Source organism: Pundamilia nyererei, unplaced genomic scaffold, assembly GCF_000239375.1.
Source record: "Pundamilia nyererei isolate P.nyererei 1_Seehausen unplaced genomic scaffold, PunNye1.0 scaffold00297, whole genome shotgun sequence".
Taxonomy (NCBI): Eukaryota; Metazoa; Chordata; class Actinopteri; order Cichliformes; family Cichlidae; genus Pundamilia; species Pundamilia nyererei.
In genome coordinates, this window is record NW_005187698.1 from 539,689 (window position 1) to 564,101 (window position 24,413).

The 24,413-nt window shown below is 41.4% G+C and overlaps 2 protein-coding genes across 3 annotated transcripts; both read left to right on the top strand.

Moving 5' to 3' along the window:
- Window positions 1-4,858: 4,858 nt before the first annotated feature.
- angptl5 (angiopoietin-like 5) lies at window positions 4,859-9,261 on the top strand. Of its 2 annotated transcripts, none has more exons than XM_005751044.1 (8): window positions 4,859-5,107; window positions 6,034-6,205; window positions 6,342-6,445; window positions 6,528-6,621; window positions 7,521-7,624; window positions 7,709-7,829; window positions 8,495-8,680; window positions 8,826-9,261. In XM_005751044.1, exons 1-8 carry the CDS (start codon window positions 5,051-5,053, stop codon window positions 9,143-9,145), a joined length of 1,158 nt encoding a protein of 385 aa, XP_005751101.1. In that variant the 5' UTR covers window positions 4,859-5,050; the 3' UTR covers window positions 9,146-9,261. The 2 variants fall into 2 exon arrangements, with proteins under 2 accessions (XP_005751101.1, XP_005751102.1); XM_005751045.1 differs by having other exon boundaries at window positions 8,495-8,671.
- Window positions 9,262-11,820: 2,559 nt separating this feature from the next.
- On the top strand, window positions 11,821-24,316 carry trpc6a (transient receptor potential cation channel, subfamily C, member 6a). The gene is made up of 14 exons (XM_005751046.1): window positions 11,821-12,071; window positions 12,940-13,268; window positions 15,211-15,343; window positions 16,428-16,728; window positions 17,819-18,004; window positions 19,187-19,351; window positions 19,435-19,666; window positions 19,769-19,996; window positions 20,807-21,071; window positions 21,866-22,061; window positions 23,319-23,519; window positions 23,698-23,754; window positions 23,874-23,949; window positions 24,040-24,316. The coding sequence occupies exons 1-14, from the start codon at window positions 11,932-11,934 to the stop codon at window positions 24,168-24,170; spliced, it is 2,640 nt and encodes an 879-aa protein (XP_005751103.1). The 5' UTR covers window positions 11,821-11,931; the 3' UTR covers window positions 24,171-24,316.
- The last annotated feature ends 97 nt before the right edge of the window (window positions 24,317-24,413 follow it).

The window sequence follows — 24,413 nt, forward strand, 5'->3', positions numbered from 1 at the left end:
ACTGCCATGCTCTGCTGCTGCTTTTCGTCCCTCACTCTCCCTCTGCGTGATGCGCACATGATCACTGGTGCGCTCATTTGGGTGCGCTTGGTTCTTGCCTCTAGACATCCTGAGGCCGAGTCAGCAGGGAATTTGCACATAAAATATATAAATTAAATCTTTTTGAAACTTATAGAATCTAATCTTTTGGTTTCTTTTTTTTTCATAGCATTTTATCAAACTGTTGTCTGCTACAGAGTTAAAAGTATTGTACTAGTAGTAATATAGCATCCACCATCTCCTGCTTGCATATTGCAACAGTCACCTGAAGGGGCTGAAAATTGTAAAGACCCTACAGAACAATCAGTAAATGTGAGTAAATCTGTGATTCTGCGAGTAACACACTGGGTTCAGTTTGGAGGTTGAACTCTCACTCACCAGGATTGACAGCTGTCTGTGCCACAGTTAAACTCATGCAGTGCTAATTTAAAAACTCTCAAATATTTTGGACAATTTATATTTTTCTATCACAAAAAACTACACGTCTTCATTGAAGTAAACACACAGAGCAATTAATATATATCTTTAAATATAATTTTCTTTATTTTAATGATCAAATTACAAATAAAAAAAACCCAACCCACCTCACGAGCCCTGGTCAACCCCTCACTTGAATTTTTGATTTTCAGTTTAAAGCAATTAAATTCAATCCAAAAATTCAATCCCAACAATCAAGTGATTCCCTGTGAGCAACGGTAGACAGGGAAAACTCCCTTTTAACAGGAAGAAACCTGTGACAGAACCAGGCTCAGTGTGGGGCAGTCTTCTGTCATGACTGGTTAGGAGGTGAGGGCAAAATAAAACTGAACATAAATGAGAGCACAGTATAGTTATTATGTCATAATTAACCAGTCAAGGTGGACAGGCAAACTGCACCGAAAATACCGCCCGTTATGGCAAGACCTAGACCTAGACCTAGAGCTAAGTTACTTGCGAAGTTGGCAAAAGCACTCTGTGGTACTTTCTCACACCTCACAATCGCATTCTCTTCCTTTTGTACACTCAACTCCCATTCAATGTTGCCCATCCTAGCAATAATCATTCTATTTTGCTCTATGAGCAACTCTAAACGCCGAGCTATTCTCTCCATTGACTCACTTTGGAACTGCTGCAGGGACAAGTGTCAAAAGAAAAAGAATTTTCCCTGAATTATTTAAATGTAAAGGTATTACCTTTGTCAAAGACTGCTGCTTTGCAAAAACAACTGGCTGTTACTGAAGACGCACCAAGGTAAACTGTGTTAAAGCACCTCTATTTATAGACTCATGTGGCAGAGATGATGACGTCAACGAACGGGATATTTATTTATTCATTTTAAATACCTTGCTATATAACAAAGGCGACTGCGCACTCAAAGGACGAGGAGAGTTCAAAATAGGGCTGTTCGATATAACGACACATATGGATGGCGATATGAAAAAGTCTATCGCTTCATATTACGGCAATATTTTTTCATGGTTTTTATGGCTGTATCCCAATTCAGGGTCTGCAGCCTTAAAGTACGCAGCTTCAATGGTCCTCAAGGGCCGCGTACTCAAAGACCGCTAAGGCCGGAAATGCGAGGCTTGTGAAATGGGACGGTCTAGCCTCCGTCGCGCTGCCCAGGTTGCCTAGCAACCATGATAGCTGGAAACGTGTGGTTGACAGAAATTAAGGAGAACATATTTTGCTCATTTGTTTGTTTCTACATGAGCTTTGTGTGATTTAATAAGTATCCGAGGCTGAGACCACAGGACTGTAAAACATGATTGTTGCATTCTTGCATATTTCTGAAAACATCTTAGTGGTGTGGCAGCCATGGGTTGAGCCAGCCCTGCAAACCCTGTGGATGGACGATGCAGTGGACAGTGGGAGGAAGCATCCTAAAGCTCTCTTTGCAGACCAGCCTGTGCGATTCTCCACTCGCCGACCAGAAAAGACAAACGGCGGGTCTCAGTTGCAGCACCTCATCCATTACAACCAATGTATGCAGAAGAACATCTCTGAATGTACAACACTTTGAATCTTCAAGCAGATGGGCGACAGCAGGAGAAGACCACACCAGAGCCACTCCTGTCAGCAAAAAACAGAAACTGAGGTTACTGAACTGGACATGTGTGTGCTTAATAAACTGGCAAATTACAGCAGGATTTTCCTATCCTCGGTCAGAAGGCACAGGTGACTTATATGATGAAAGAGAGGGTCCACAGCAATGAGAATTAGGGTTCCTTTAATCCAAACATCTCCAGAAGTGAATTCGTGTGAATATATGTATATGTGTGTGTGGTTCTGTAAAATAACAGAAATTACAATTAGCAAACAATTAAAGTCAACCAAGCTGGTCTAAATAATACAGAAAGGATTGAACAGAAATGACTAAACACCACCCCCTGGTGGACACAAATGTGCTGCTGCACAGGGATAGACTCCATCTTTACTTTGGGCAGCTCAGTTCACAAGGGTAGCGCCATTTTGGTCAAATCAGCGTGAATATACAGTGTCTCGTGGCTACACAAACCGCTGGAAAACTCTATAAAGGCATCACACAATGTACATAGGCAAGTGTATGATAAGTTACAACCATAGAACAAACAAATACAAGGCACTTACTTATCATTCACGCACACGCACGACACATGTTCAGCACAACAGCCCAGCTCCACCAGCGCTATCACGGCGAACCAGCGCAAACACAAACAAAGGATGGGAGGAATGTACCATCTTAGCAGTGGTCAGAGGGGGTCCGTGGAACAGTCTATATACACAAATCACAGGGGTTTTCTACAGTTACAATTTGCTCACCAGAATTGGACAGTAGAAGAATGGAAAACAGTGACTGCTCTGATGAGTCTTGATTTCTGCTGTGACATCCCAACTATGTTTTATTGTCATAAGCACAGTAAAGAAACATATTCTCCTGTAATATAAAATTCTTCCTTTGCTGTCCACAATAGATGCCAAACAGAAATAAATTCACATGTAAAATAGATAATAATGGGCAGCATGGTGGTTAGCACTCAGGCCGGGGTCTTTCTGGAGTTTGCATGTTCTCCCCGTGTTTGCGCGGTTTCCCTCCGGGTACTCTGCTTCCTCCCACCATCCAAAAGACATGCAGTTGGTGGGGATAGGTTAATTGATTAATCCAAATTGCCCATAGATGTGAATGTGAGTGTGAATGGTTGTCCCTGTCTGTTAGCCCTGTGACAGACTGGCGACCTGTCCAGGGTGTACCCTGCCTCTCGCCCTGACAGCTGGGATAAGCTCCAGCGCCCCCCGCAACCCTGAAAAGGACAAACGGAAGCAAATGGATGGATGGAATAGATAATAATTTAAAGACAATAAAAAATCTCATAACTATAAATCAGCATGTATGAAATGCAGTAGGTTATGAACTCCTGTCAAGTGTTTGAGTCTAATGGCAGCAGGGAAGAAAGAGTTCTTCAGTCTGGAGATCCTCCATTTCACACTTCTGTACCTCCGGTCTGAGGTTGAAAGTGTGAGCAGTACGTGTTGGGGGTGGATAGCCTCCAAGAGGATGGATGCGGGTATCCAGTGGACTCTCTGACAGTAGGCAGCCTTCACCACTCTCAGGTGTTTGCAGTAAAAAAAATTTGCAAAAAATAGCCTGAAAGCTTAGTTCCAGCTGACCTTGTATCAACCATTCAGGTTGGTGCTGGTGGTGATATTTTCTTTAGTACCAACAGAGCATGCTTAAACACCCCAGCTTACCATCCATCCATCCATCCATCTTGTTCCGCTTATCTGGGTCCTGGTCATGGGGGCAGCCTACGCAGAGAAGCCTAGCCCCTCCCTCTCCCCGGCCACTTCCTCCAGCTTGTCCAGGTGAACACCAAGGCTTACCACAGCTTACCAGAGAATTTTTAAATGATAGAATTGGCCAACTTATAATATTCAGGAGCTGGAATGGGCTCCAGCCCAATTGCGACCCTGATAAGGATGTGCAGAAGAGAATGGATGGATGGCTAATATTCAGGCTTTACCCAGGCCAGATCCGTACTTACTCTTTTATGTTAGGCTAACTCTCTCCCAGCTCTGTCACATTTACTGTGCTGGAATAGGAGAGTATCAATCCTCCCTGGTAACACAAACAGATTTTAATGTACCGTATGTTTGATTAATTGCTTGATTAATCACGCAGTCATGTCTAAATATACTCATTATCTCAGCTCTCATTTACTTGTACAGACTGTTTTACAAGAGCATGTAACATGGGACAGATGTGGGGGCCCAGAGGCTGCAGCATGTGGCTTTTTCACATTCCTGTCACTGACCATGGCTGTAAACTCACACAGGTTAAGAACAGCAGCAAATCTTCAGTTTGGCAGTTGCAGGACAGTTTTCCAGGGAAATGACAGGCTGGAGTCTGAGTGGAACGCTTTCTTTACTGCTTCAGTGCCAAGTTAACTGAAGTAATTGTTCTGACTGTCAAGGAGGGTGAGACTGTTTTCAAACAGAGTAACTGGGAGGAAATACGAGCAGCAAAGACACCCTGCCTTCACTCCTCCCTACCTTCAGCTGTAGCTCCCACGCAGAGACACAAGCAGAGGGAGAAGGTTCCTACATTAAAACAAGCTGCCCATTTCCCTTTTCCACATCTGTTTCTCATGCTGATGGCAGGATATAACCTGTAAAACAACAATGCTCAGTAATAGACACACTGAGGGGGAAGGTAATGGCTCTGAATCAGCAGATTCAGCTACTTGCCAGAGTTTTATCAACAAATGTGACCTCCTCTTTTAAAGGGTATGCTGTCATGGGAATGTAACAAGAGAAAGTAGGAGTGACTGATGGAGGTGGAGAAAGAGCAGTTGGACAGGCAGTGTAGAGAAAAAAAAAGTAGTTTAAAAAATGAAAGGAAGATGCAGAAATACTTCGTAGATGAGCAGAGAAGACGATTAGAAAAGGAAAGAATTTGTGGAAAAATAAGAACATATGAAGGCGTGTCTGCTGGCGGACCGAATTCAGCACCTTCAGCTCCTGGTGGAAATAATCACAGTCAGAAAAGACTGAGATGATGTGGACAGCAGCTGTCCTCCTGCTGCTTTTGCCTTCGCTTCTTTCCTACGCAGTATGTACCGCACTGCATGCTATGAATGTTTTTAACTTGTCATCTGTCTTATTGATCAATATCACTCCTCCATCAGGAGTTACAGCAGGAAGCTATAAATTATGACTTGTGAGGGAGCTCATTTAAAGGTGTTAAAGTGCTTCAAGAAATGCCCATATAAGCCACAAATTCTTGTTTTTTTTAAATTAGTTATATCATCTTTAAAATGATCATGTTATGAGTTTGTGTTTTAAATGAAAGAAAATAAGTATTTATTAAGAAAATATACAGGTAAAAGTATCTGTTATGCATATATATCCACATATTGTAAGTAGATTTTTTAATTTATTTTGCTGATGCAATAATGTGTAAGCAGCACGTTTCCAAAACGTTTTCTTAGGTGGAGTTTAACTACTTATTAGAGCTGATCAATCTTTCCAAGTAGGTTCAGTCACGTGAAACCTACTTGGTTTCAAAGGACTGTGCACAATTTCCATCCAAAATGTGCTGTAGTGGAACGATAAAGTGAAATACCTCAAAAGCCATATTTTACTGTCGGTTACAAATCTTTTTTCGGTTTATTGGAGTTACTCTCAGCCAAGTGCGATATTTGACCTACAGCACTGCTGATCCCACGATGAAAGTCTTTTTTTCCTTCGGTTGGTGGTGGAGAAGTTAAAACACAACAGCTAATCAGGTTAAAACACTAACAGAGTGTCTACTTCCTGACTCAGGGGACTTGAGTCAGGAAGTAGACTAGAAACTACATTTTCTGTAGTACATTTGAAATAAGAAACCATGTGATATATAAAAGGCAGAAAACAAACACAACGCTGACATTATTCAGTCTCTAATGAGCCACAGGAGTCATACTTTCCAGGCTAGTTACACATAAGTGCTGATTTATAGATTGAACTCTCTCATTGTCCTTTTCTCCTGATTTCCAGGACAAAGAGAACAGAGGTAATATAAACCAATCGGAATTAGACAATCGAGATTTCGCTGATGTTCCTGTCAAAGATCAGAGACCTCTTGGTGAAGTCAAAGGTCAGGACTCATGCACCATCCCGTGTGACATCACTGTCAAACTCCTGCGAGATGAGAAACAATCCATTTGTGGTAAAGCCTTTTCTGATTTGTTGTGCTATTGTTAGCCCCATTACCTTCATGTGTTGTTCAGTGTGTGTACTTTTGTGTGTGTGTGTGTGTGTGTGTGTGTGTGTGTGTGTGTGTGTGTGTGTGTGTGTGTGTTCAGGTCAGCTGCAGCAGTCTTTGCTTGCGTTTGGACGCAGCAACAGAAAACTGATGAGGGATGTGATGGAGGCGCAACAGAGAGCTCTGGACATCCTAAGCAGTCAGGTTAAACATCTGTTAAACATCTGTTAAGTGTTTGTGATCGTCAGACTGGCTGAATGTATTTACAGTGATGTCATATTTCCAGGTCACAGAGTTGATGACCAAAGTGCAAACGCTCAGCTTGGAGGTTCAGAGAAGCAACACTGAGATGTACTCCATGAAACCTGTACAATCTCATGGTAACACACACACAAACACATACGATTGTGATTATAGAGCTTGAAAGACATAAACGCTAACTAGTAACACCCAGTGACATGGTGAATTATGAAAAGTACTGTACCTTTGGTGATTTAAGTTGTGAATCATTATTTAAGAAGCTACTGAAGCTCCTTCCCCTTCCTGTATTTCTTCTAATAGGCTACCCCTTACAAACATAAGGTTTAAACAGTAGGTTCAATCCAGAGATCACCATATTAATGACATCCCCTGTTTAAACATCATATAGAGCCAAGAGCTGAGTTTAATGTGATCTATGTTTATAACAGCATATAAATAAAAGATAACGTTGATATAAACACTATGGCCTCCCTTTGAGGATATCTTTAAACCTGGTGCATAATTTTGTCCATTATTTAAAAATGAAATCACCAGTATATCAGTTTTAGAAAAAGGTTTAAATAGAATCAACAGAACAGCATTTTTTCAAAATCTGAGGTTCGTAAAAGTTTTTTTTTCTGACCCACAAAGCCACACCAGAAGGTATTTAAACCTTTAGTACATCAGAAATCTTCAAAATCTGCAAATTTGGAGGTACATATTTTCCACTAGATGCTGAACTGCACCACTAACTTGTACAGTCTATCATAACTCAATAGTTTGTGCCTCATTTGAGTAACTAAACAGCTCTGACGGAGAAAAACAGAGAGAAAAACAGCTCTGACAAATATATAATGATTGTGCGGCGAAGGCGGAGAATAAATTGATGCCATTTATATTAAGCTCAGTGACTAATTATTACATGAAGTGCACAGTCCTTCAAGTCATTAGTGGCTATAAATCAAAAAAGTTGCTTCACCATAAATTTGATTAAATTACTCTCCTGGTGACCAAACAGAGTGTTTGTTGCATTGATTAGGACGAGACTGCAGCGACATCAAGGACAACCTCGTGTCAGTCGTCCCCAAGATCCCCAGTGGCATTTACATAGTCCACCCAGAGAACACTGACTCTTCATTTGAGGTACATGTATATAATTCATTCATTCACTCCTTCAGTGATTTATTCACTCTGTGGCCGACACTCAAAGCAAAGCTTGTCCTGCAGGTTTTCTGTGAGATGGACTATATGGGAGGCGGATGGACGGTGATGCAGAGGAGGAGTGACGGTTTAACTGACTTCAAAAGATCCTGGGATGGCTATGTCGATGGCTTTGGACACCTTGCAGGTTGTACATTATCAAAGAGATCCTCTTTGAGGTTGAACTGTTAAAAATAACATTAGATGATGGTAAGCTAGATGCTCAAAATATACTTTATAGTATCAGCTAAAGAATGTTTTGGGAACCACTGACCAACATAATGTTCACTATCTGCTGGACCTGAGGTTGTGGGATTCGTAGGTTTCCATTGTGAGTGAATTCATTTGCCACAACAACCATAATTATCCATCACTTTAAGGCTTAATACAGTCTAAAGGTGTGCGTTACAGAGTATTTTACTTTTGGAATCGACTTTCTTGTTGATCCAGTCTAAAGCAGCCATTGGAGGAACTGCAGTCTAGGAGGAACTTTCATTTTTTATCAATGGTTTTTGCTTGAGCAGCACATAAAGTTGTGCTAGCATAACGACTAGCACAGAGGAAACGTTAGCAAAGCAGGAAGAGGATAAGTTTTAATAGGCTGCTGCTGTATATATAGGACTATCGGTGTATGGATGGCAGGCTAGCATTTTGATTCTGTTCCCAGTATTTATACTAAGGTTAGCTAGCCATCACCTAGTGAGGTATCATAGCATTTCCTCAAAGTTGTCACACCGTCTCATTTTTATCAGTCTACACATATTCAGAACTATACCTTTCACTTCACCACTAAATCTCTCGTCTTGTGTTTAGGAGAACACTGGTTGGGCTTGAGGAAGGTGTTTCACATAGTAAACCAGAAGGATACTCGATTCCAGCTTCACATTGCTCTAGTCTCCCATGACGATGTCACCTCTTATGCATCGTATGATGACTTCCGCCTTGACAGTGAAACGCAGTTCTTCAGCATACACCTGGGCAGATATGCAGGTAGTGCAGGTATGGCTTAATAAGTTAAACTTCACAAAACAAATGTTATTTTTTAAAAATTGCTAAAGTGCAAATTAAAACACCGGCGACCGGTCCACTTGGTTATTTTGTGTCTCCTGCATGTCTGCATGGATTTCTGCGTGTTCTGGTGCAGGTGATGCGTTTCGAGGCTACAACCAGGAACAGAACCAGGACACGGCACCGTTCAGTGCCTCAGATGTCGACAATGATGGCTGCAACCCTTTCTGCTCCATTGGCAATTGCACGGTGGAGAGCTGCAGCATTCACCACAACCACACGGGGTGGTGGTTCAATCAGTGCGGTCTGGCAAATCTCAACGGCTCTCCCGAAGACACAGAGCGAAACCAGGGGCAGAGGACGCACATCGTGTGGGACACCTGGAGACACAACGGAGTCCCCTACACCATCAAATCTGTCACCATGAAGATCAGGAGGATTGCAACCAATAATTGAGAGATGATGGGAAGAAATGGATCATTGCAATGCATGACTAAAAGCTTCATTAAAACAGAATATAGTTCTTCTGGATTACTATTTTCACTGTGACCAACATAAAATAAAATAAAATCAGCCAATTACTTATGGTGTTCTTCTTCTTTTACACTAATTGCAAACTCTGCTGCATTCCTGTCAGTTTCAACTGATCTTGGTTCAGCTAACATACACACCAAGGTAAGGGAGGAGAACTTAAACTGATCCAGTCCAGTAGGTGGTGCTGTGAATCTCAGCAAAGTGTACCGATTGAGACCTACATCACATGCAGTTTATTAGTATTGACCAGATTATTTCTGTCACTATTGCAGCAGAAATAATCCGCAACCATGAAATCCAAGCCTGATTAGTAAAAAAGAAAAACCCTGCAAAGGTCTGATCAAACAGAAACTAAATGCGACCTCCCCAAATAAATACGTTAGCAAGCCAGAGGACCTCTGTTGCTTCAGACACCCAGAGTACCCTCCCTGCTCCACAATCAAATCACTGGATTAGAGAGAAAAGGTTACCGAGGCTACAGCTGAAAACTGGGGCTTCTTCTTCCCCGAGGTCACATTCACACTGACGTGTGAAACTGAATCAGCCCCCTGATTCATCTCAGTGTAACCACCGTGTTGAATCAGTCTGCAGAAACCTCGTGGTTTCACCCCTTCAGGGGCATCACATGATAGTCATTGATTAAAAGCAATCAAGTTTGGTAATCCTGTAAGACAGTAACGACCAACAGTAGCTCATACCTGTCTCAAGGTCGTGGTGTTAAAGACTTCCTGTTTCAGTAAATCTTTTACCAAATGATGATTTGGATGCGCATCAGAACTTTTGAGCGCTCCAAGAATCAGACGCTGTTATTATCGTCTCTCTGGATGAGCACTAGACACTTTGCAGCTGTAATGAAAACCGCAGCCTCTTGAGCACGCTGGCAGGACCTCAGACTGTTTAGTTTCGCCAGAGAATCACAGAAACTGGTGTATTCTAATCTCGCAGGTGTCCAACAAACCAGCAGTGATACTGATTTCTTATTATTCACACATTAGAGAAAGAAAACACAGAATAAAAAACAAACTCGGGAGAGTCTGGAGTGTGTCTAAGTTTTACCTGTTACATAAAAAATAAGGAGAAGTAGAAGTAAAGAAGAGCGAGAAAATGGTGGGATTGGGTGAAGGAAGGAGCTGCAGGTTCAGGTTGGTTTATTGGACAAAGAACAGATGCACAGGCTGCAGAACAGCTGCTTCCACACAGGAAACAATTTGGTCCGGGCCTTTGTGTGCGTGTGTGTTTTTCTTGTTCTTCCTCCCCTCCTTCTTCAGCGTTCAGCCCAACAAAACATGAACTATGAGCGAAATATCTTGAACTCAGGTGGCTTCATCATTTCAAGTGACGTCTTTAAAGTATACGGCTTTGGTAACTCTACTCCAGTTAGCTGCAGCATTGTGGGGCTTACATGTACGGTGTCCTGTTGGTGCCAAAGTTTGTCTGTGTGTGTGTGATATGTGTGTGTTTGTGCTTGTGTGTTTTAGCGTCAGTGATTCAGGTGATAACACTGAAGGAGCGCCGGCTCTATGTGTGGTCTGGTATGCCTACATATCACCGCAGTTAATCAATACGCACACCCACACATGAGGAGGACACACAAAGGACTGTCCAGGTACTTGTCCACTCAGTGCCCCTCAGTAAGAGTGTGTATGTTTAGGCTGGCAGTGTTTACATCCAGATCTCAGGTCTGTTCTGTTCAGACGAGCAAATCTTAACAAAAACCCACAATGGTGACATTTGTCAGACTTTACCCCCATTGCCCCGACTATTCTCCCACTGAAATGTGACGCCCCTACGCCACGACACATCCAAACTGGCTAATCTTCAGCAATCAGGTCCTTAAAAGGCAATTCTCTCTGCCACAATTGTGCATTGGAGATCCTGCTTTATCAGGCTGATTTCACGCTGAGACTTTTTACAGACTGTAAGGGGTTTTTTCATGTGAAATTCAGCTTGAAAGCAGACAAAAAGTGCTCTCAGCTGACATAGGTAGCAACAAAACAAATAAAAGAATTATGGGACAATAAAGCAGAAGATGATCACAATATTGCTGCAAAGAGCTACTAAAAGCTGGACAGTTGTAAACACATGAACACATGTGATTGGGTACAGAGTTTTCCCACACTGGACCAGGATCAGCTGAGAGTGGGAGCACACAGGAAGCAAAGTCTACAGGGAATTTAAACCCTGAGGAATCTCATCTGCTGTTCATCAGCCATCAGTCACTTCTGCACGCATGTACACACACACTAAAACTCTCAACACGTACTCTAAACAATGCAGTTTAAAATAGCATCTTACGAGTCAAAAATACAACTATTGGTAAGACACTATATCATGAGAATATTTCATTTCTTTACTCCTATTATTTTTGTAACAAATCCACCTTTATTGCCACGACTAATACTGAGTAATATCAAAGAAAGAGATGAAGGACTTGGTGAAACCGCTGAGACAAATATGAACCTACATCTGTAGTAACTCTGAGCCTGTTCAGTCGCAACCCTGAGCTTCCTCCCACATCTGTAAAGTTCAATGCGTCACGTAAGGAAAAGTGTTGTGGGACCCAGAAGGATGCATTCTTTCTCAAGAACACAGAAAAAACCAGAGGGGGAGGGCGACAGAGAGACGGAGAGAGAGAGACGTGCCACAGACACTTGATTAGTCTTTCACATGAAACGGGAGCACAGCCTCTGCTGTCGATCACCTCCAGGATGAACCACAGACCGCTTGCAGTTCATCATGCCAGCCGGACTGCAGGTTACAGCGACAGCCCCAGAGCCAGGAGCCGTGATAACCTGCTCATGTACGATGATTTTGGAGAGGAAACGTGTTGCTCCGGACGATGCCTTGGGTAAGTCTGCCAGAGGTGTAGCAGGCATATATGCTCATCCTCTGCATCTTTTTGTTAAAATCATGGATAAGACTGACAGATTTTAAAAAGTTTGAAGGAGAAGATAAAACATATTTGGACGCCTGATGGTAATTTTCACTAAATATTGCAAGCACAATGTTCTTCAGTTTGCATTCTTTAACTTGCAACCAGCAAAACAGCCACAGGTGCTCATTGGGTTTAACTCTAGGTCAGCGCTCTGGGATGGAGGGAGGGAGACTGATGTACATTAGAGAGTGTACTTCAGAACCCATGATCCATTAGTAAACGTAATTTAACTTATGAGTAACATAATGCTTATAATGTAAACCATTTTTTTTGCATTTCCTGCCTCGTTATTTACATTAGCCTCAGTGCTCAGTGCTACAGGATTTCTCAACCTCTTCTTATGCTCCTCTCGTCACACACTGATGCCTGCTTGGGAATCCTTTTGGTCGTTTTGATGCACTGAGTACTTCGTTTTTATGTGCAAACCTTGTAAGCCATCATGGCATAAACAACAAACCTCATATGATGTAGCAGAACAGAATGTTAGATAATGCATCTTAAAAGAATATTAAGAAAGAAATACAGAACCAGGAAAATGTTGTAACTTGATACTATTTCATCTGTTCTCTAGGTAAAAGTTAACTTACATCTACTAATTGCAGATTATGGTAGGCAAGTATATGAATGAGGCTAACTGTGATTCAGTGCTCTCTCACGGGTGTGTGGGTCTCTCTCTCATTACTTGTGTGGATAGCACACCTGCACCGTTCTGGTTGAGAACTACATTGTGTGTAAATTCATGTGTGGACCATACACCGAGTGTTTTTTCTGTTTCTGGCAGCCACAGTAACTCTGAGCGACAGCTTATGGCTCGTCTCACTGCTGCTAAACGACGCCAGGCTCTCCGTGGACCTGCCTACATGTTCTCAGCTCCCTCAGTCAGCCTGTCAGAGGTTGAGCAGCGTTTCCTGGAAGCAGCTGAATACGGGAACATACCAGAGGTGCGGCGTATGCTGCTGCATGTACCCAACTTGAACGTCAACGCTGTTGACTACATGGGCCAAAATGCACTGCAGCTGGCAGTGGCCAACGAACATCTGGAGGTGACAGAGCTGCTGCTGGGGAGGGCAGACTTGGCCAGAGTGGGCGACGCTCTCCTTTTAGCCATCAGTAAGACCTGATTATTTGTGTATGGCCAAAAACACATAATATGGCAAAATGTCTATATCACTCAAAAGTTCCAAAGATGTCAGACACAACACATTGCTTGACTGGATGGAACCACAGTTATGTAACCGTTTATCCGTTAATCTGTGTCCTTACATAGCTGTGTCTCTTTATGAGTCTAGTGACATTGCTTAATAATAATGATTAATTGCCTCAGTACTGTTAACCCCTCTGTACCACAGCCTCTGAGTCAAGTTTCTCATACATCCTGCAGCCACTCAGCCGCCTGCAAAAATGTTACCACAGTTGCATTAGCATTTTTCTGCTCAAACGGGCCAGACTTGGACCATTTCTGGTGAAATACTTTGTGTTTAGTTTGAGGAGATTGTTGATGACTACGTTTTTACATTTTACTTATTTCTTTATATTTTGCTAGGACAATGGGAATGTAGTGTATAAAGCAAAAAGAGTGCAATTCTAACAAACTTCAAAATCAATGTTTGGTATCACCACCTTTATTCTTTAACATAGTTTCAGCTCTTGTAGCTTCATTCTCTGGTCTGTTGAAGGAAATTCAAAGTTTTACTTTGGATGTTGGCTGCCTTCTGTTCTCGTCAAGATCTCACACTGCTTAAATAATGCTGATGTCCGAGCTCTGGGGAGGCCAGTCCATCACTGATAGTATGCAAGTGTGTGTTTTTCTATACAGGTATGCTTTTACTAATCATTGGCAGTGTGTTTGGGATGACTGTCATGCTGAATAATGAAGCCACTGACAATCAGATGCTTTTCAGATGGTATTGCACGACGGATCAAAATTAAAAAGTTTGCTTTTCTGTGTTCGTAATTTCATTGGTTTTAACAACATCTTCAACACCACTGTCTATGATGCTTGAAACCTTTAAAGACTCTCCACCAACTTACTGTTGTACGTCTCTGCTGACCTCCTTCATACATAATAATGATGATTTGAACCAGAATGTTCATATTTGGATTCAGTGCTCAATATGACCTGTTGCTAGAGATTTTCAGTCCACGTATTGGGAAATTTGGCAAACCTCAGTTTTCCTGTTTTCCTTCTTTAAGAAGGTCTTCTTGACAGCCACCCTTCCAATGAGGCCAGTGAACAGTAAATGGATCAGCTGAAGGTTCAGATGCATCTCTCAGGTCTGGACTAAAAATGAGGGGAAAAGAAGCCAATGCCTAAAGAAAAACCTTTGAAAGGCCCTGAGAAATCCTGGAGAACTACTGCCCAAGACGACTAAACTTTGGCTTTTGCAAAATCCTGTCTAGCTAAGTTGCTAACATGCTAATTTAGCACGAGTACAAAAGACTAGACTTTTAGCCTCTCCTGTTAGCAGTTACAAGATTTAAAAGATTGTTGCTTTAAAAAAAGACAATATTAAAGGTTGGTTCCATTGTTCAGGAAGGCTGAGGATGTATGTTTTCTTCTTTAGTAAGTCATCATTTAAAAAAAAATAAATACAGGCGATGTAGTATTGAAAAACTGTGACCAACCTGAGTAGATAGCCTATATCAGGGGTTCTCCAAGTATGGCCTGTGGGATAACGGCGGTCCTTATCAAAATCTATTATGCACTGCAGGCATTGGAAGGAAAATATACATTTAATTTCTCCACAGTTTATGTTTTAAGGTAGTAAAATAAGAGTTCAAAGGACCATTTTCTTTCAAATTGAGCTATTCTGTTTGAGCCATTATGGCATGCTAACAAATGATTAGGAAATTTAACAACTACTTCAGTAATGGTTAAAAATACTTTAAACCAGCCCCCCCAAAAAACTGCAATAATGATCACAAACTCCAGCAAACTACCAAATGCTATGTAAGCTAACATTTTAGAGTTATCGTTAAGATTCAGCAATTTTAGCAACAGCAGTGTAAATGAAGTTGTACTACCAACAAGTTTGCTCCGTTTTTGTTTTAGGTAAAGGTTATGTTCGCATCACAGAGACTTTGCTGGGCCACCCTTCATTTAGAGACGCCCGTCGTCTAACAGCAAGCCCCGTTCAGGCAGACATGTTGGATGACTTCTATGCTTATGATGAGGACGGGACAAGGTATGTGTGAGGAAGAGGTGTTTCATTACTTACATTTGTATATTTGTTTAAGGTAATAGCGGACACTTTATTAGGCACATTTGCACTTCAGGAAAACATTTGGAACATGCATAAACATGAGACTTTTTTAGATATGTATTGAGTATTTATTAAACACCTCAATGGTTTGTGTGATTCTGTCTTTCAGACACTTGAGCAGCTACTCAGTTTATGGTGGGCAGATGCTGTAAGATAAAGAGACAGTATTAGCCACAAATGTATCCAGTTATTGTGTGGTTAAGAGAAGTGTGGGTAGTGTATTTATGCGATAATCATGAACATGGGTGCTGATGGAAAGAAGGAAGTGGGGTGGGGGATGAGCATGTTGTGAGCAAGGTGTGGCTTATCAGCAGCAGCAGACTCTTTCTTTTGCTATTGCTGCTTCATAAAGCTGTTGTGTGAAGTTTGCAAATTAAAGCTTCAATAAATAAAATAGCAAAACTTGTGTTTTATAAAAACAAGTTCCTGACATGCAGATCTCTCCTTAATATTTGGTTTCAAGGCTCGTTTTTGCTTTCATCATGCAGCTACATACAGCTTTTTTTTTTTCCACTGGCAACTAAGTTTGTTTGCATTAAAGAAACTAAGTTTAGAAGTCCTGGCAGATGGATTTAGCAGCAAATCATTTTCCTGTTTACAGTCTTTGTGCTAAGCTAAGCTAGTTCTGGCAGTAGCTTCATATGTGCTGATTGGAGATATTATATCTAATCTATCTCTGAACAAGAAAGCAGTTAAATATGTTCCACAACTGTCATAGTCTCATACGAGTCAACAACAAGAAGCTGACAATAGGGGGGTAGTGAGGTATAAATGGAAATGTCCATGCTTGGTGACGCAATGTAACTATGATGGATGCACTGACTGCTCCAGCTGCTGCTATTTTTTTTGTTGCTTTTTTGCAGTTAGTTTGCAGAAAAGTTCATTAAATAAATTCATAACATTCATAAAAATGTTGAAACTTAAACCTCGTTTGCAGAAACGAAGCTAAGGCGAATGCTGATACTGCGTACTATCTGCATGTTTCTCTGTGTGTAAACTCCTGCAGGTTTTCTCATGACGTGACTCCAGTGATACTGGCTGCACACTGTCAGGAATATGAAATTGTTTACACCCTGCTAAGTAAAGGGGCTCGCATCGATCCGCCTCATGACTACTTCTGTGGCTGTGACTCGTGCAACTACCAGCAGCAGTTTGACTCCTTCAGCCACTCCCGATCGAGGATCAATGCCTACAGAGGACTCGCCAGTCCTGCTTACCTCTCCTTGTCTAATGAGGATCCAGTGCTGGCAGCACTGGAGCTCAGCAATGAACTGGCCATGCTAGCTAATATTGAGAAAGAATTTAAGGTACAAATACAACGACAAGAACAAAAATGCAAACACAAGTCCAGCAGAACTAATGTGCACTGTCTGTTATCACTGCTGTACACATACCCTAAAAATACCCATGAACATTTTATGAACCTTAAGAGAAGAACAGACGAGGGTCTAGATCCTGTGGTCACTGTTCAGATTTTTGGTTTGACACATAAACAACAGCTGTAATTATTGCTGGGCTCAGAGTACCAAAGTATGCTGTGGGTACTGTACAATAAATAAACAACAGGATGCCTGAGCAGAGATGTCCAAATACAGCCTACACATTTTTTTCTTGATGTTCATGCTGTGAAAAGTATTTGCCCCCTTCCCGATTTCTTATTCGTTTCCATATTTGTCACACTTGGAAGAACACAAAGGCTTGCTAACATTGCCAAGACTTTTGGGAAATATTCTGTGGGCTGATGAGACAGAAGTTGAACTTTTTAGAAGCTTTGTATCCTGTTACATGTGGCATAAAACTAGCAAAGCATTCCATAACGAAAACATGACAACAGCCAAACACGGTGGTGGTGATGTAGTGTGATGGTCGGAGGCTGCTTTGCTGCTTCAAGACCTGGATGACTTGCTGTTGACTTGATATATTCATGAATTCTGCTCTCTAACAGGAAATCCTGAAGGAGAATGTCCATTCATTCCCTGAAGCTCAAGAGCACTCAGGTTAAGCAGCAATGACATGGAGTGGCCTAGTCAAAGTCTCGTCTCAGACTTTGACTTTGACTAGACGGAGATGCTTTGACATCACCGTAAACAGACTGTTCAGGCTCAAACACCCTCCAATGTGACTGAATGACAACAATACTGCATGGGAGAGTAGGCTAAAAATTCCTCCACAGCGTTGTGAAAGACTCACTGTCAGCTTTCAGAAATGCATGATTGCTGTTTTTGCTACTAGAAATAGCACAAACAGTTATTAGGTTGAGGGGCAAGTGTGGATAGCTTTTTGCTCTCAATAAATGAAAACATCATTTAAAAACTACCTTTTGCATCTTACTAGCATCTTACCAAATCATCTCAAATGTTTCACTCCTGATGCACATTTCCTCCATCATGTTTCTAGAATGACTACTCCCGCCTTTCGAGCCAGTGCAAGGATTACGTGGTGGGCCTTCTGGACCTGTGTCGCAGCACGGAGGAAGTTGAGGCCATATTAAATGGAGAAACTGACTCGGACGATAGCTATGATGTACCAGGTCGCCCCTCCCTCACACGACTCAAATTAGCCATCAAATACGAGCTCAAAAAGGTCAGTGTGTTCTCAAACAGGCAATGACACAGCGGCAGGATAAAACATGGGTTTTCTGAGCAAGTTAGAAGTATTGCAAACATTTATCTGTGCTATGGGAGCAGCATAACCCATTTAGATTGATATCCTACTAAAAACTGTCATTGTCATTCCAGTTGTGGACGACATAGAGCCAAACTGATATGTTGGCCGATAACAGCTATTTGCCGATATATCAGTATTGGCAAATAATTTCCATTTTTAGGTTGATAAATGAAAACTAAAGAAGAGAACGAAGAAACATCGCTCAACTGTGTTGCGAAGGTTATTACATAAGTTTTCCACTAGAAGGTGCTCTGCAGCTCCCGTGTTGGAAAAGTATTCAGAACAACCAGCTGATCTGAGCAGAGTTGGGCAGAGTGTAAACGAGTCATGTGACAATAAAACAAGTTTATTTTTAAACTGCTTTGTTATACTATCTTAGTAAAAAGTAACTACACATAACACATTTTGGGGAATTTTTTTTTCTAGTGTGCCTGAAAGAAAAAAAAATATCGGCTAATATATCAGATTTTTAAATCACCAAATATCAGTAATGGTGTCTGTCTAAAAAATTCTATATGAGTTGGACTGTCCGTAACATTACTGCATGAGGGTAACAAACTTTTAAAATCAGACAAATATCCAAAGGTGAGAAAAACAACAACAACAACAACAACAGCTATGGATGCTGGGAAACAATGCCTAATTTTAAGATCAATTAAAAAAAAATAGAAATGAAAAATGGAATTTATAGTGTGAAACATCAAAATGCTGTCGACAAGTGTTTTTGATATAAAGATATTTGTAGCACTTAGTCACGTTGAGCTGAGTCTGAACTCATCTGTCTTCATTTCTAATTGCAGCTGTCTGGATGTAATCGTTTTAGAAGCCAATTTGTGTGGTTTAAATCATTAATCAGTTTGTAAAATGCCAGAAAATTACTCTTCATAAATCGATTAAATGTTCAGATCAATAAAAACAAAAATAAATCTGCTCTAGTTTCAGCTCTCAGGTGTAATGGATTTCTGCTTTTCTCTGTTTCAAATAAATAAAAATAGAATCACACTTTAAGGATTCTACCTTAAGCTTCCAGTAGCCTTTATTTTCCTGTTTCCTTCTCCTTAACTCTTCTGTCCTACTTCTTTCATCTGTGCCTTTCAGTTTGTGGCTCATCCTAACTGCCAGCAGCAGCTGCTGAGTATCTGGTATGAGAACCTGCCTGGCCTGAGACAACAAACCACTGCCATCAAACTGCTGGTGGTGCTGGCGGTGGCTATAGGACTGCCTGGACTGGCTGTGGCTTACTGGATTGCCCCATGCACCAGAGTAAGTAATATTTACATCCATAAAGATCATTCACAGTACAAGCTTTCCTCTCACCCTTCCGTTATTCCATCTCTCATTCTCAGGTGGGAAAAGTGATGCGTAGCCCCTTCATGAAGTTTGTGGCTCATGCCTCATCCTTTACAATTTTCCTGGGTCTTCTCATCCTGAATGCTGCTGACCGCTTTGCAGGCACCACCCTGCTGCCAAACATGACACACCATCAGCTCCCGGGCAGCTCTGACCCTCTGCTGCTCTACCGCATGACTACAACACCCTTCACTTGGATGGAGATCCTTATCATCTCATGGGTCATAGGTGAGCATAAGGTGATGATAGATAATAAAAAAGCAAACAATTAAAAAAACAACTGAACATCTGCCGAATCATGTCATTTGTGTTCTTGTGCTCCTGCTGCAGGTATGATTTGGGCAGAGGTAAAGGAGATCTGGAGTCAAGGACCAGGGGAGTACCTGGTTGAGCCGTGGAACTTCTTGGATTTTGGGATGCTCGCCATCTTCCTGGCTTCCTTTAGCTGCCGCTTCTCTGCGCTGAGACATGCTAACTTAGCACAGACCTCTGTGTATGCAAACTACACAACGCTGATTAATGTCACTCTGCCTAAGGAGATACACTACTTCACTATGGGTGAGCAGTTTCACATTTTCACACATCGCATGAACTAATTCAAATACCATGATGTGCTTGATTTATACAGCAGCAAATCACTTGAAAAGAACCCCCAACAACCAGACAACCCCCTATAAACAAGTACTTGGTGACAGTGGGAAGTAAAGACTCCTTTCTAACAGGAAGAAACCTCTTGCAGAGAGGGGTAGCCATGCGCCATGACCGATTGGGGGTGAGGGGAGAGTCTTTACAGGACAATCTGTGTTATAGTAGAGCCTTTACTTTACAATATTAAGCACCTTGAAGTGACTGTTGTTGTAATTTGGCACTATATACATAAGATTGAATTGAAACAGAACAAAAGACACATGTTTCCTTCCTGCTGGGAGACACTGCCATGAGGTGATGTGATTGGCTGGAAACAACTTTTAGGCAGGTTGCAAGCATCAAAGTAACATCGGCAGAAATGCCAGAACCCAAGGTTTCAGAGCTGAAGATTGATTTATAAGGAAAAGATTAACTTCACTTGTTCATGGCTTTAATGTTGTGTCTGTTGTAGCTGTCAGTCTATAGATGTAAAAAGTAAAAAGTATCACTGTCGCCCTAGATTTTCCTGTGCTTATTGGCAAATTAACTTTTGGTTTTTCCTTCTCTTTAAAGAGAACAAGATGAAATTAAGCCGCGTGGCTAACACATCCTTTGTTAAATAGCATTTTTAGTGCCCGGCTTGTGCTCATTTATCAAAATAATCTTCAGTGTGCCTTAAAACAATAATTGCAAGCTTTAATCAAAGGTGATTTTCTGACTTACGCTTGTGTTCTTTTGTAGCTCGTATCGAGTGGGTGGCGTCAGATCCCCAGTTGGTATCAGAGGGCCTGTACGCCGTCGCAGTGGTGCTGAGCTTCTCTCGGATTGCTTATATCCTCCCGGCCAACGAAAGCTTCGGTCCCCTGCAAATCTCTTTGGGAAGGACAGTAAAGGACATTTTTAAGTTCATGGTCATTTTCATCTTGGTCTTTCTGGCGTTCATGATCGGCATGTTCAACCTGTACTCTTACTACCTGGGTGCAAAACAAAATGATGCCTTCACAACGTAAGTCAATACCAGTGAACATCTGAATTTGTTTTTTTATCTATTTATTTATTTCATCAACTTGCACAGACGAATTCATCATGAAACTTGATTCAATTCTTGATCAACAATAGATTACCAATCCAAACCAAGGATATCACCACAAGGGTTCACAGATATTTTATATCCTGATCCTTTCTAACTATTCTTATCCAAGATCTGAGAGCTGTTTCTTTGGTAGACCCACTCATTTTGTGGTTATTACAGTTAAAAGAAGCCCCAACATTTTTGTGGCTTGTCACCATTTAAAACCAAGCCCTTGGGACCCTTATCACTGGTTGTGGTTATAGTGTGGGCAAAACTTATCATCAGTGCACCCAGGAGGGATTTGATCTCCCTACAGCTGAAGAAGTTTTGAGTCCAGAAAAAGTTAAAGTATCTTGGATTTCAAAACAAAGAGCAAAATTATGTGGCAGTAATGAAAAGAATCTTGCATTTATCTTGGGACCCATTAGCACAAATAGTTACAGCTGAACCTTTACACAGTCATAATAGAGTATTATAAAAATATGACATGTTGCCTCAAAATCAGATTCATTGTGCCAAATAAATTCATGCTAAACTTGCATGTTTGTGCAATAATGTCAACACTATTCTGAATTATTCTGTAATTTTAACTCCAAAAAACATTTTGTCCTTCTGTTGATTTACTAAAAGAGTATCTCTGACGTTGATGGTGTACGGCTGGTTTGAATTCAAAAATAACTTCCCTCTGTTCTCCCTCTGTCCCTTTATTCGTCTGTGCATCCGTCCAGCCTGGAGGAGAGCTTCAAGACATTGTTCTGGGCTATATTTGGACTGTCTGAGGTCAGATCCGTAGTGATCAACAACGGACACAAATTCATCGAGAACACTGGTTACGTCCTGTACGGAGTTTACAATGTTACCATGGTGATAGTGCTGCTCAACATGCTCATTGCCATGATTAATAGTTCCTTCCAGGAGATTGAGGTAGGTCATTAAGACGGTAAATCATTCTGTGCCCCAGATGCATGCTTGAAAATATGAAGCATGGGCTGAAAAAGCAGCCCCACATGTAGCGCACGTTGAACTGGTACTTATATAGCACTAACTCTAGCAAAGATTCACTACAAGGTTCATTCACCCAAGCACACACACATTCATAAAGAGAAATAATGTCATTTAAATTAAGATATAAAGGGAAGCAAATTACTTTAATTTATTTGTGTCACAGAATGTGAATACAACTAAATTAAATCAGGGCCTTTTCCTTTACCCAGCAATTATGCCTGTATAGACCCACCTGTGGGTAAAGTGTCCTGCTGTGTGGACTTGGTAAACCCCCACTTATCCCATCTGAGCCCCAATTAGGTGAGCCCACACACGGCTGACAGCAGTGTTGGCCTTGGAGTCTCTATAAGAGTTTTCTGTAAGCCCACAGAAAACCTACGTGAGCCCCATGTAGGCTAGCCCATGAGGGGCCCATAGCAGTTTTATCCCTTTGCCCTCCCAAGAAGTAATTCTGTGGGTGCTCCACAGTGGATGCATCTAATGTAGTGCCCATAGTAATTTTTTCCTTTTGGATTCCTGTGAGGATTTTCATATAGTGGGCTTACCCATAGAAAACCCTCACTAAAACACCTATGGGTTAGCCCATTAAGGCCCCACATTAGTTTTACCCCCTGGGCTAACCCATAGGTGTTTTCTGTGGGTAACCCATAGTGAATTTGCCCTGCTCACTGCTTACTCAGGTCCACACTTCACCCATACCTACCCACTGTGTGCCCATGCGGGTATGTTTGCTGACACATTGTTTATAAAAAGGCGAGCCTATATAGGGAAACGTGATTATTGTGGAGAAGACGAAACTGTTGAACATATTTTATTACTTTGTCAGAGGTAGTATTAACCTGAGTTAGGATTTGAGTTTTCCTTCTTTTTTTTCTTTGAGGGCAAGTGGCTCCATAGTAATTGACATGTTTGCTTAACAAGCAAGAGATCCTTGGTTTTAACTTTGGGAGGAGACATAAATGTATTTGGAGTTGTGTGAGGAAGGACTGTTGTTAGAATCTGCTATGTCAATATGTGGAGACCCCTTGTGAATAAAGGAGTGGCTGGTCCACACTTCATACCAACTGGTGGTTGTAATGCACCACAGGCTTTTCCCCCTTCTGTACTGTCAAACATGTATATTTCCCTTCCCTGATACATTTCCCCGTTTTCCTCGTGATTTTTAATTTTTTTTAGGATGATGCTGACGTCGAGTGGAAGTTTGCTCGTGCAAAACTTTGGTTCTCCTACTTTGAGGAGGGAAGGACACTCCCTGTGCCCTTCAACCTAGTCCCCAGCCCAAAATCTATGCTTGGACTGGCCACAGGCATCAAGTCCTTGCTCCTGCAGTTAGTTGAAGGACACAGCAAAGAGAAAAATGAGACACAACTCAACCAGGTACCACACAGTATGGCGATTAATTCCCTAATATATCCAATGTTTATCCTTACGCAGCTTGAAAGGTAACATGATAGTTCAGCGTTAGTGGCAGAGCCTTAGCACCTCCCAGTGGTATTACTGCCACACCACAGAAATGTCACAATTCTGTTCAGCTAATTTGAGCTCAATTTTCCAGCTTGGAGTAAGCAAAAACTCAGGATATGGTGCTTCTACCAGCCGAACCAGATATCAGGCACGTGTTTGTGTATTTCACTGTTTTAAAACGTAATTTTATTACTTGTTTTAATGTGTTATTTTTGCACAGAACATTTTGTTCATAATTCGAACCCCTTTCCCTTTTACTGGTTACAGAAGATCATGAAGCGGCTAATAAAGCGGTACATCATCAAAGCACAAGCAGACAGAGAGAGCGATGAGATCACTGAAGGTAAAACAATAAAGAGCACCATTTGTCCTCCCATGCTGGCATCAACATTTTCTTTGATAGCTTTGCATTTATTTATTTTTTTGAATCCAGGAGAGCTGAAAGAAATCAAGCAGGACATTTCCAGTTTGCGATATGAGCTGCTAGAAGAAAAAGCACAAAACCTGGAGACGCTCGATGGGCTGCTGAAGAGGCTGGGAGAGATCAGTACGCCTTCATCATAGCAATGTCTGTCATAAGTGAAGAGCGCAAAGATTAAGTGCCTATTCACTGTCAAAAGATGTTGTATACATAGTGACACAACATTACTAACGATAAATGACAATGCACGTATGTGAATATAAACATTAAATATAAAAGGTCAAACGTATGTGACCGACAGTGTGATACACATTTTTTTGTAAAGTACAGACTCAATTTAAATATTCTATACTTATCTGCACACACACACACACACACACACACAC

What these genes read in the sequence shown, in the direction of transcription:
- angptl5 (XM_005751044.1), top strand. Translation starts at nt 5,051, where the DNA reads ATGATGTGGACAGCAGCTGTCCTCCTGCTGCTTTTGCCTTCGCTTCTT. An exon ending in CTTCGCTTCTTTCCTACGCA is followed by an intron (nt 5,108 to 6,033) that starts GTATGTACCGCA and finishes CCTGATTTCCAG; the next exon opens with GACAAAGAGAACAGAGGTAA. An exon ending in TGGACATCCTAAGCAGTCAG is followed by an intron (nt 6,446 to 6,527) that starts GTTAAACATCTG and finishes TCATATTTCCAG; the next exon opens with GTCACAGAGTTGATGACCAA.
- trpc6a (XM_005751046.1), top strand. Translation starts at nt 11,932, where the DNA reads ATGAACCACAGACCGCTTGCAGTTCATCATGCCAGCCGGACTGCAGGT. An exon ending in ATATTGAGAAAGAATTTAAG is followed by an intron (nt 16,729 to 17,818) that starts GTACAAATACAA and finishes TCATGTTTCTAG; the next exon opens with AATGACTACTCCCGCCTTTC. An exon ending in GTTCCTTCCAGGAGATTGAG is followed by an intron (nt 22,062 to 23,318) that starts GTAGGTCATTAA and finishes AATTTTTTTTAG; the next exon opens with GATGATGCTGACGTCGAGTG.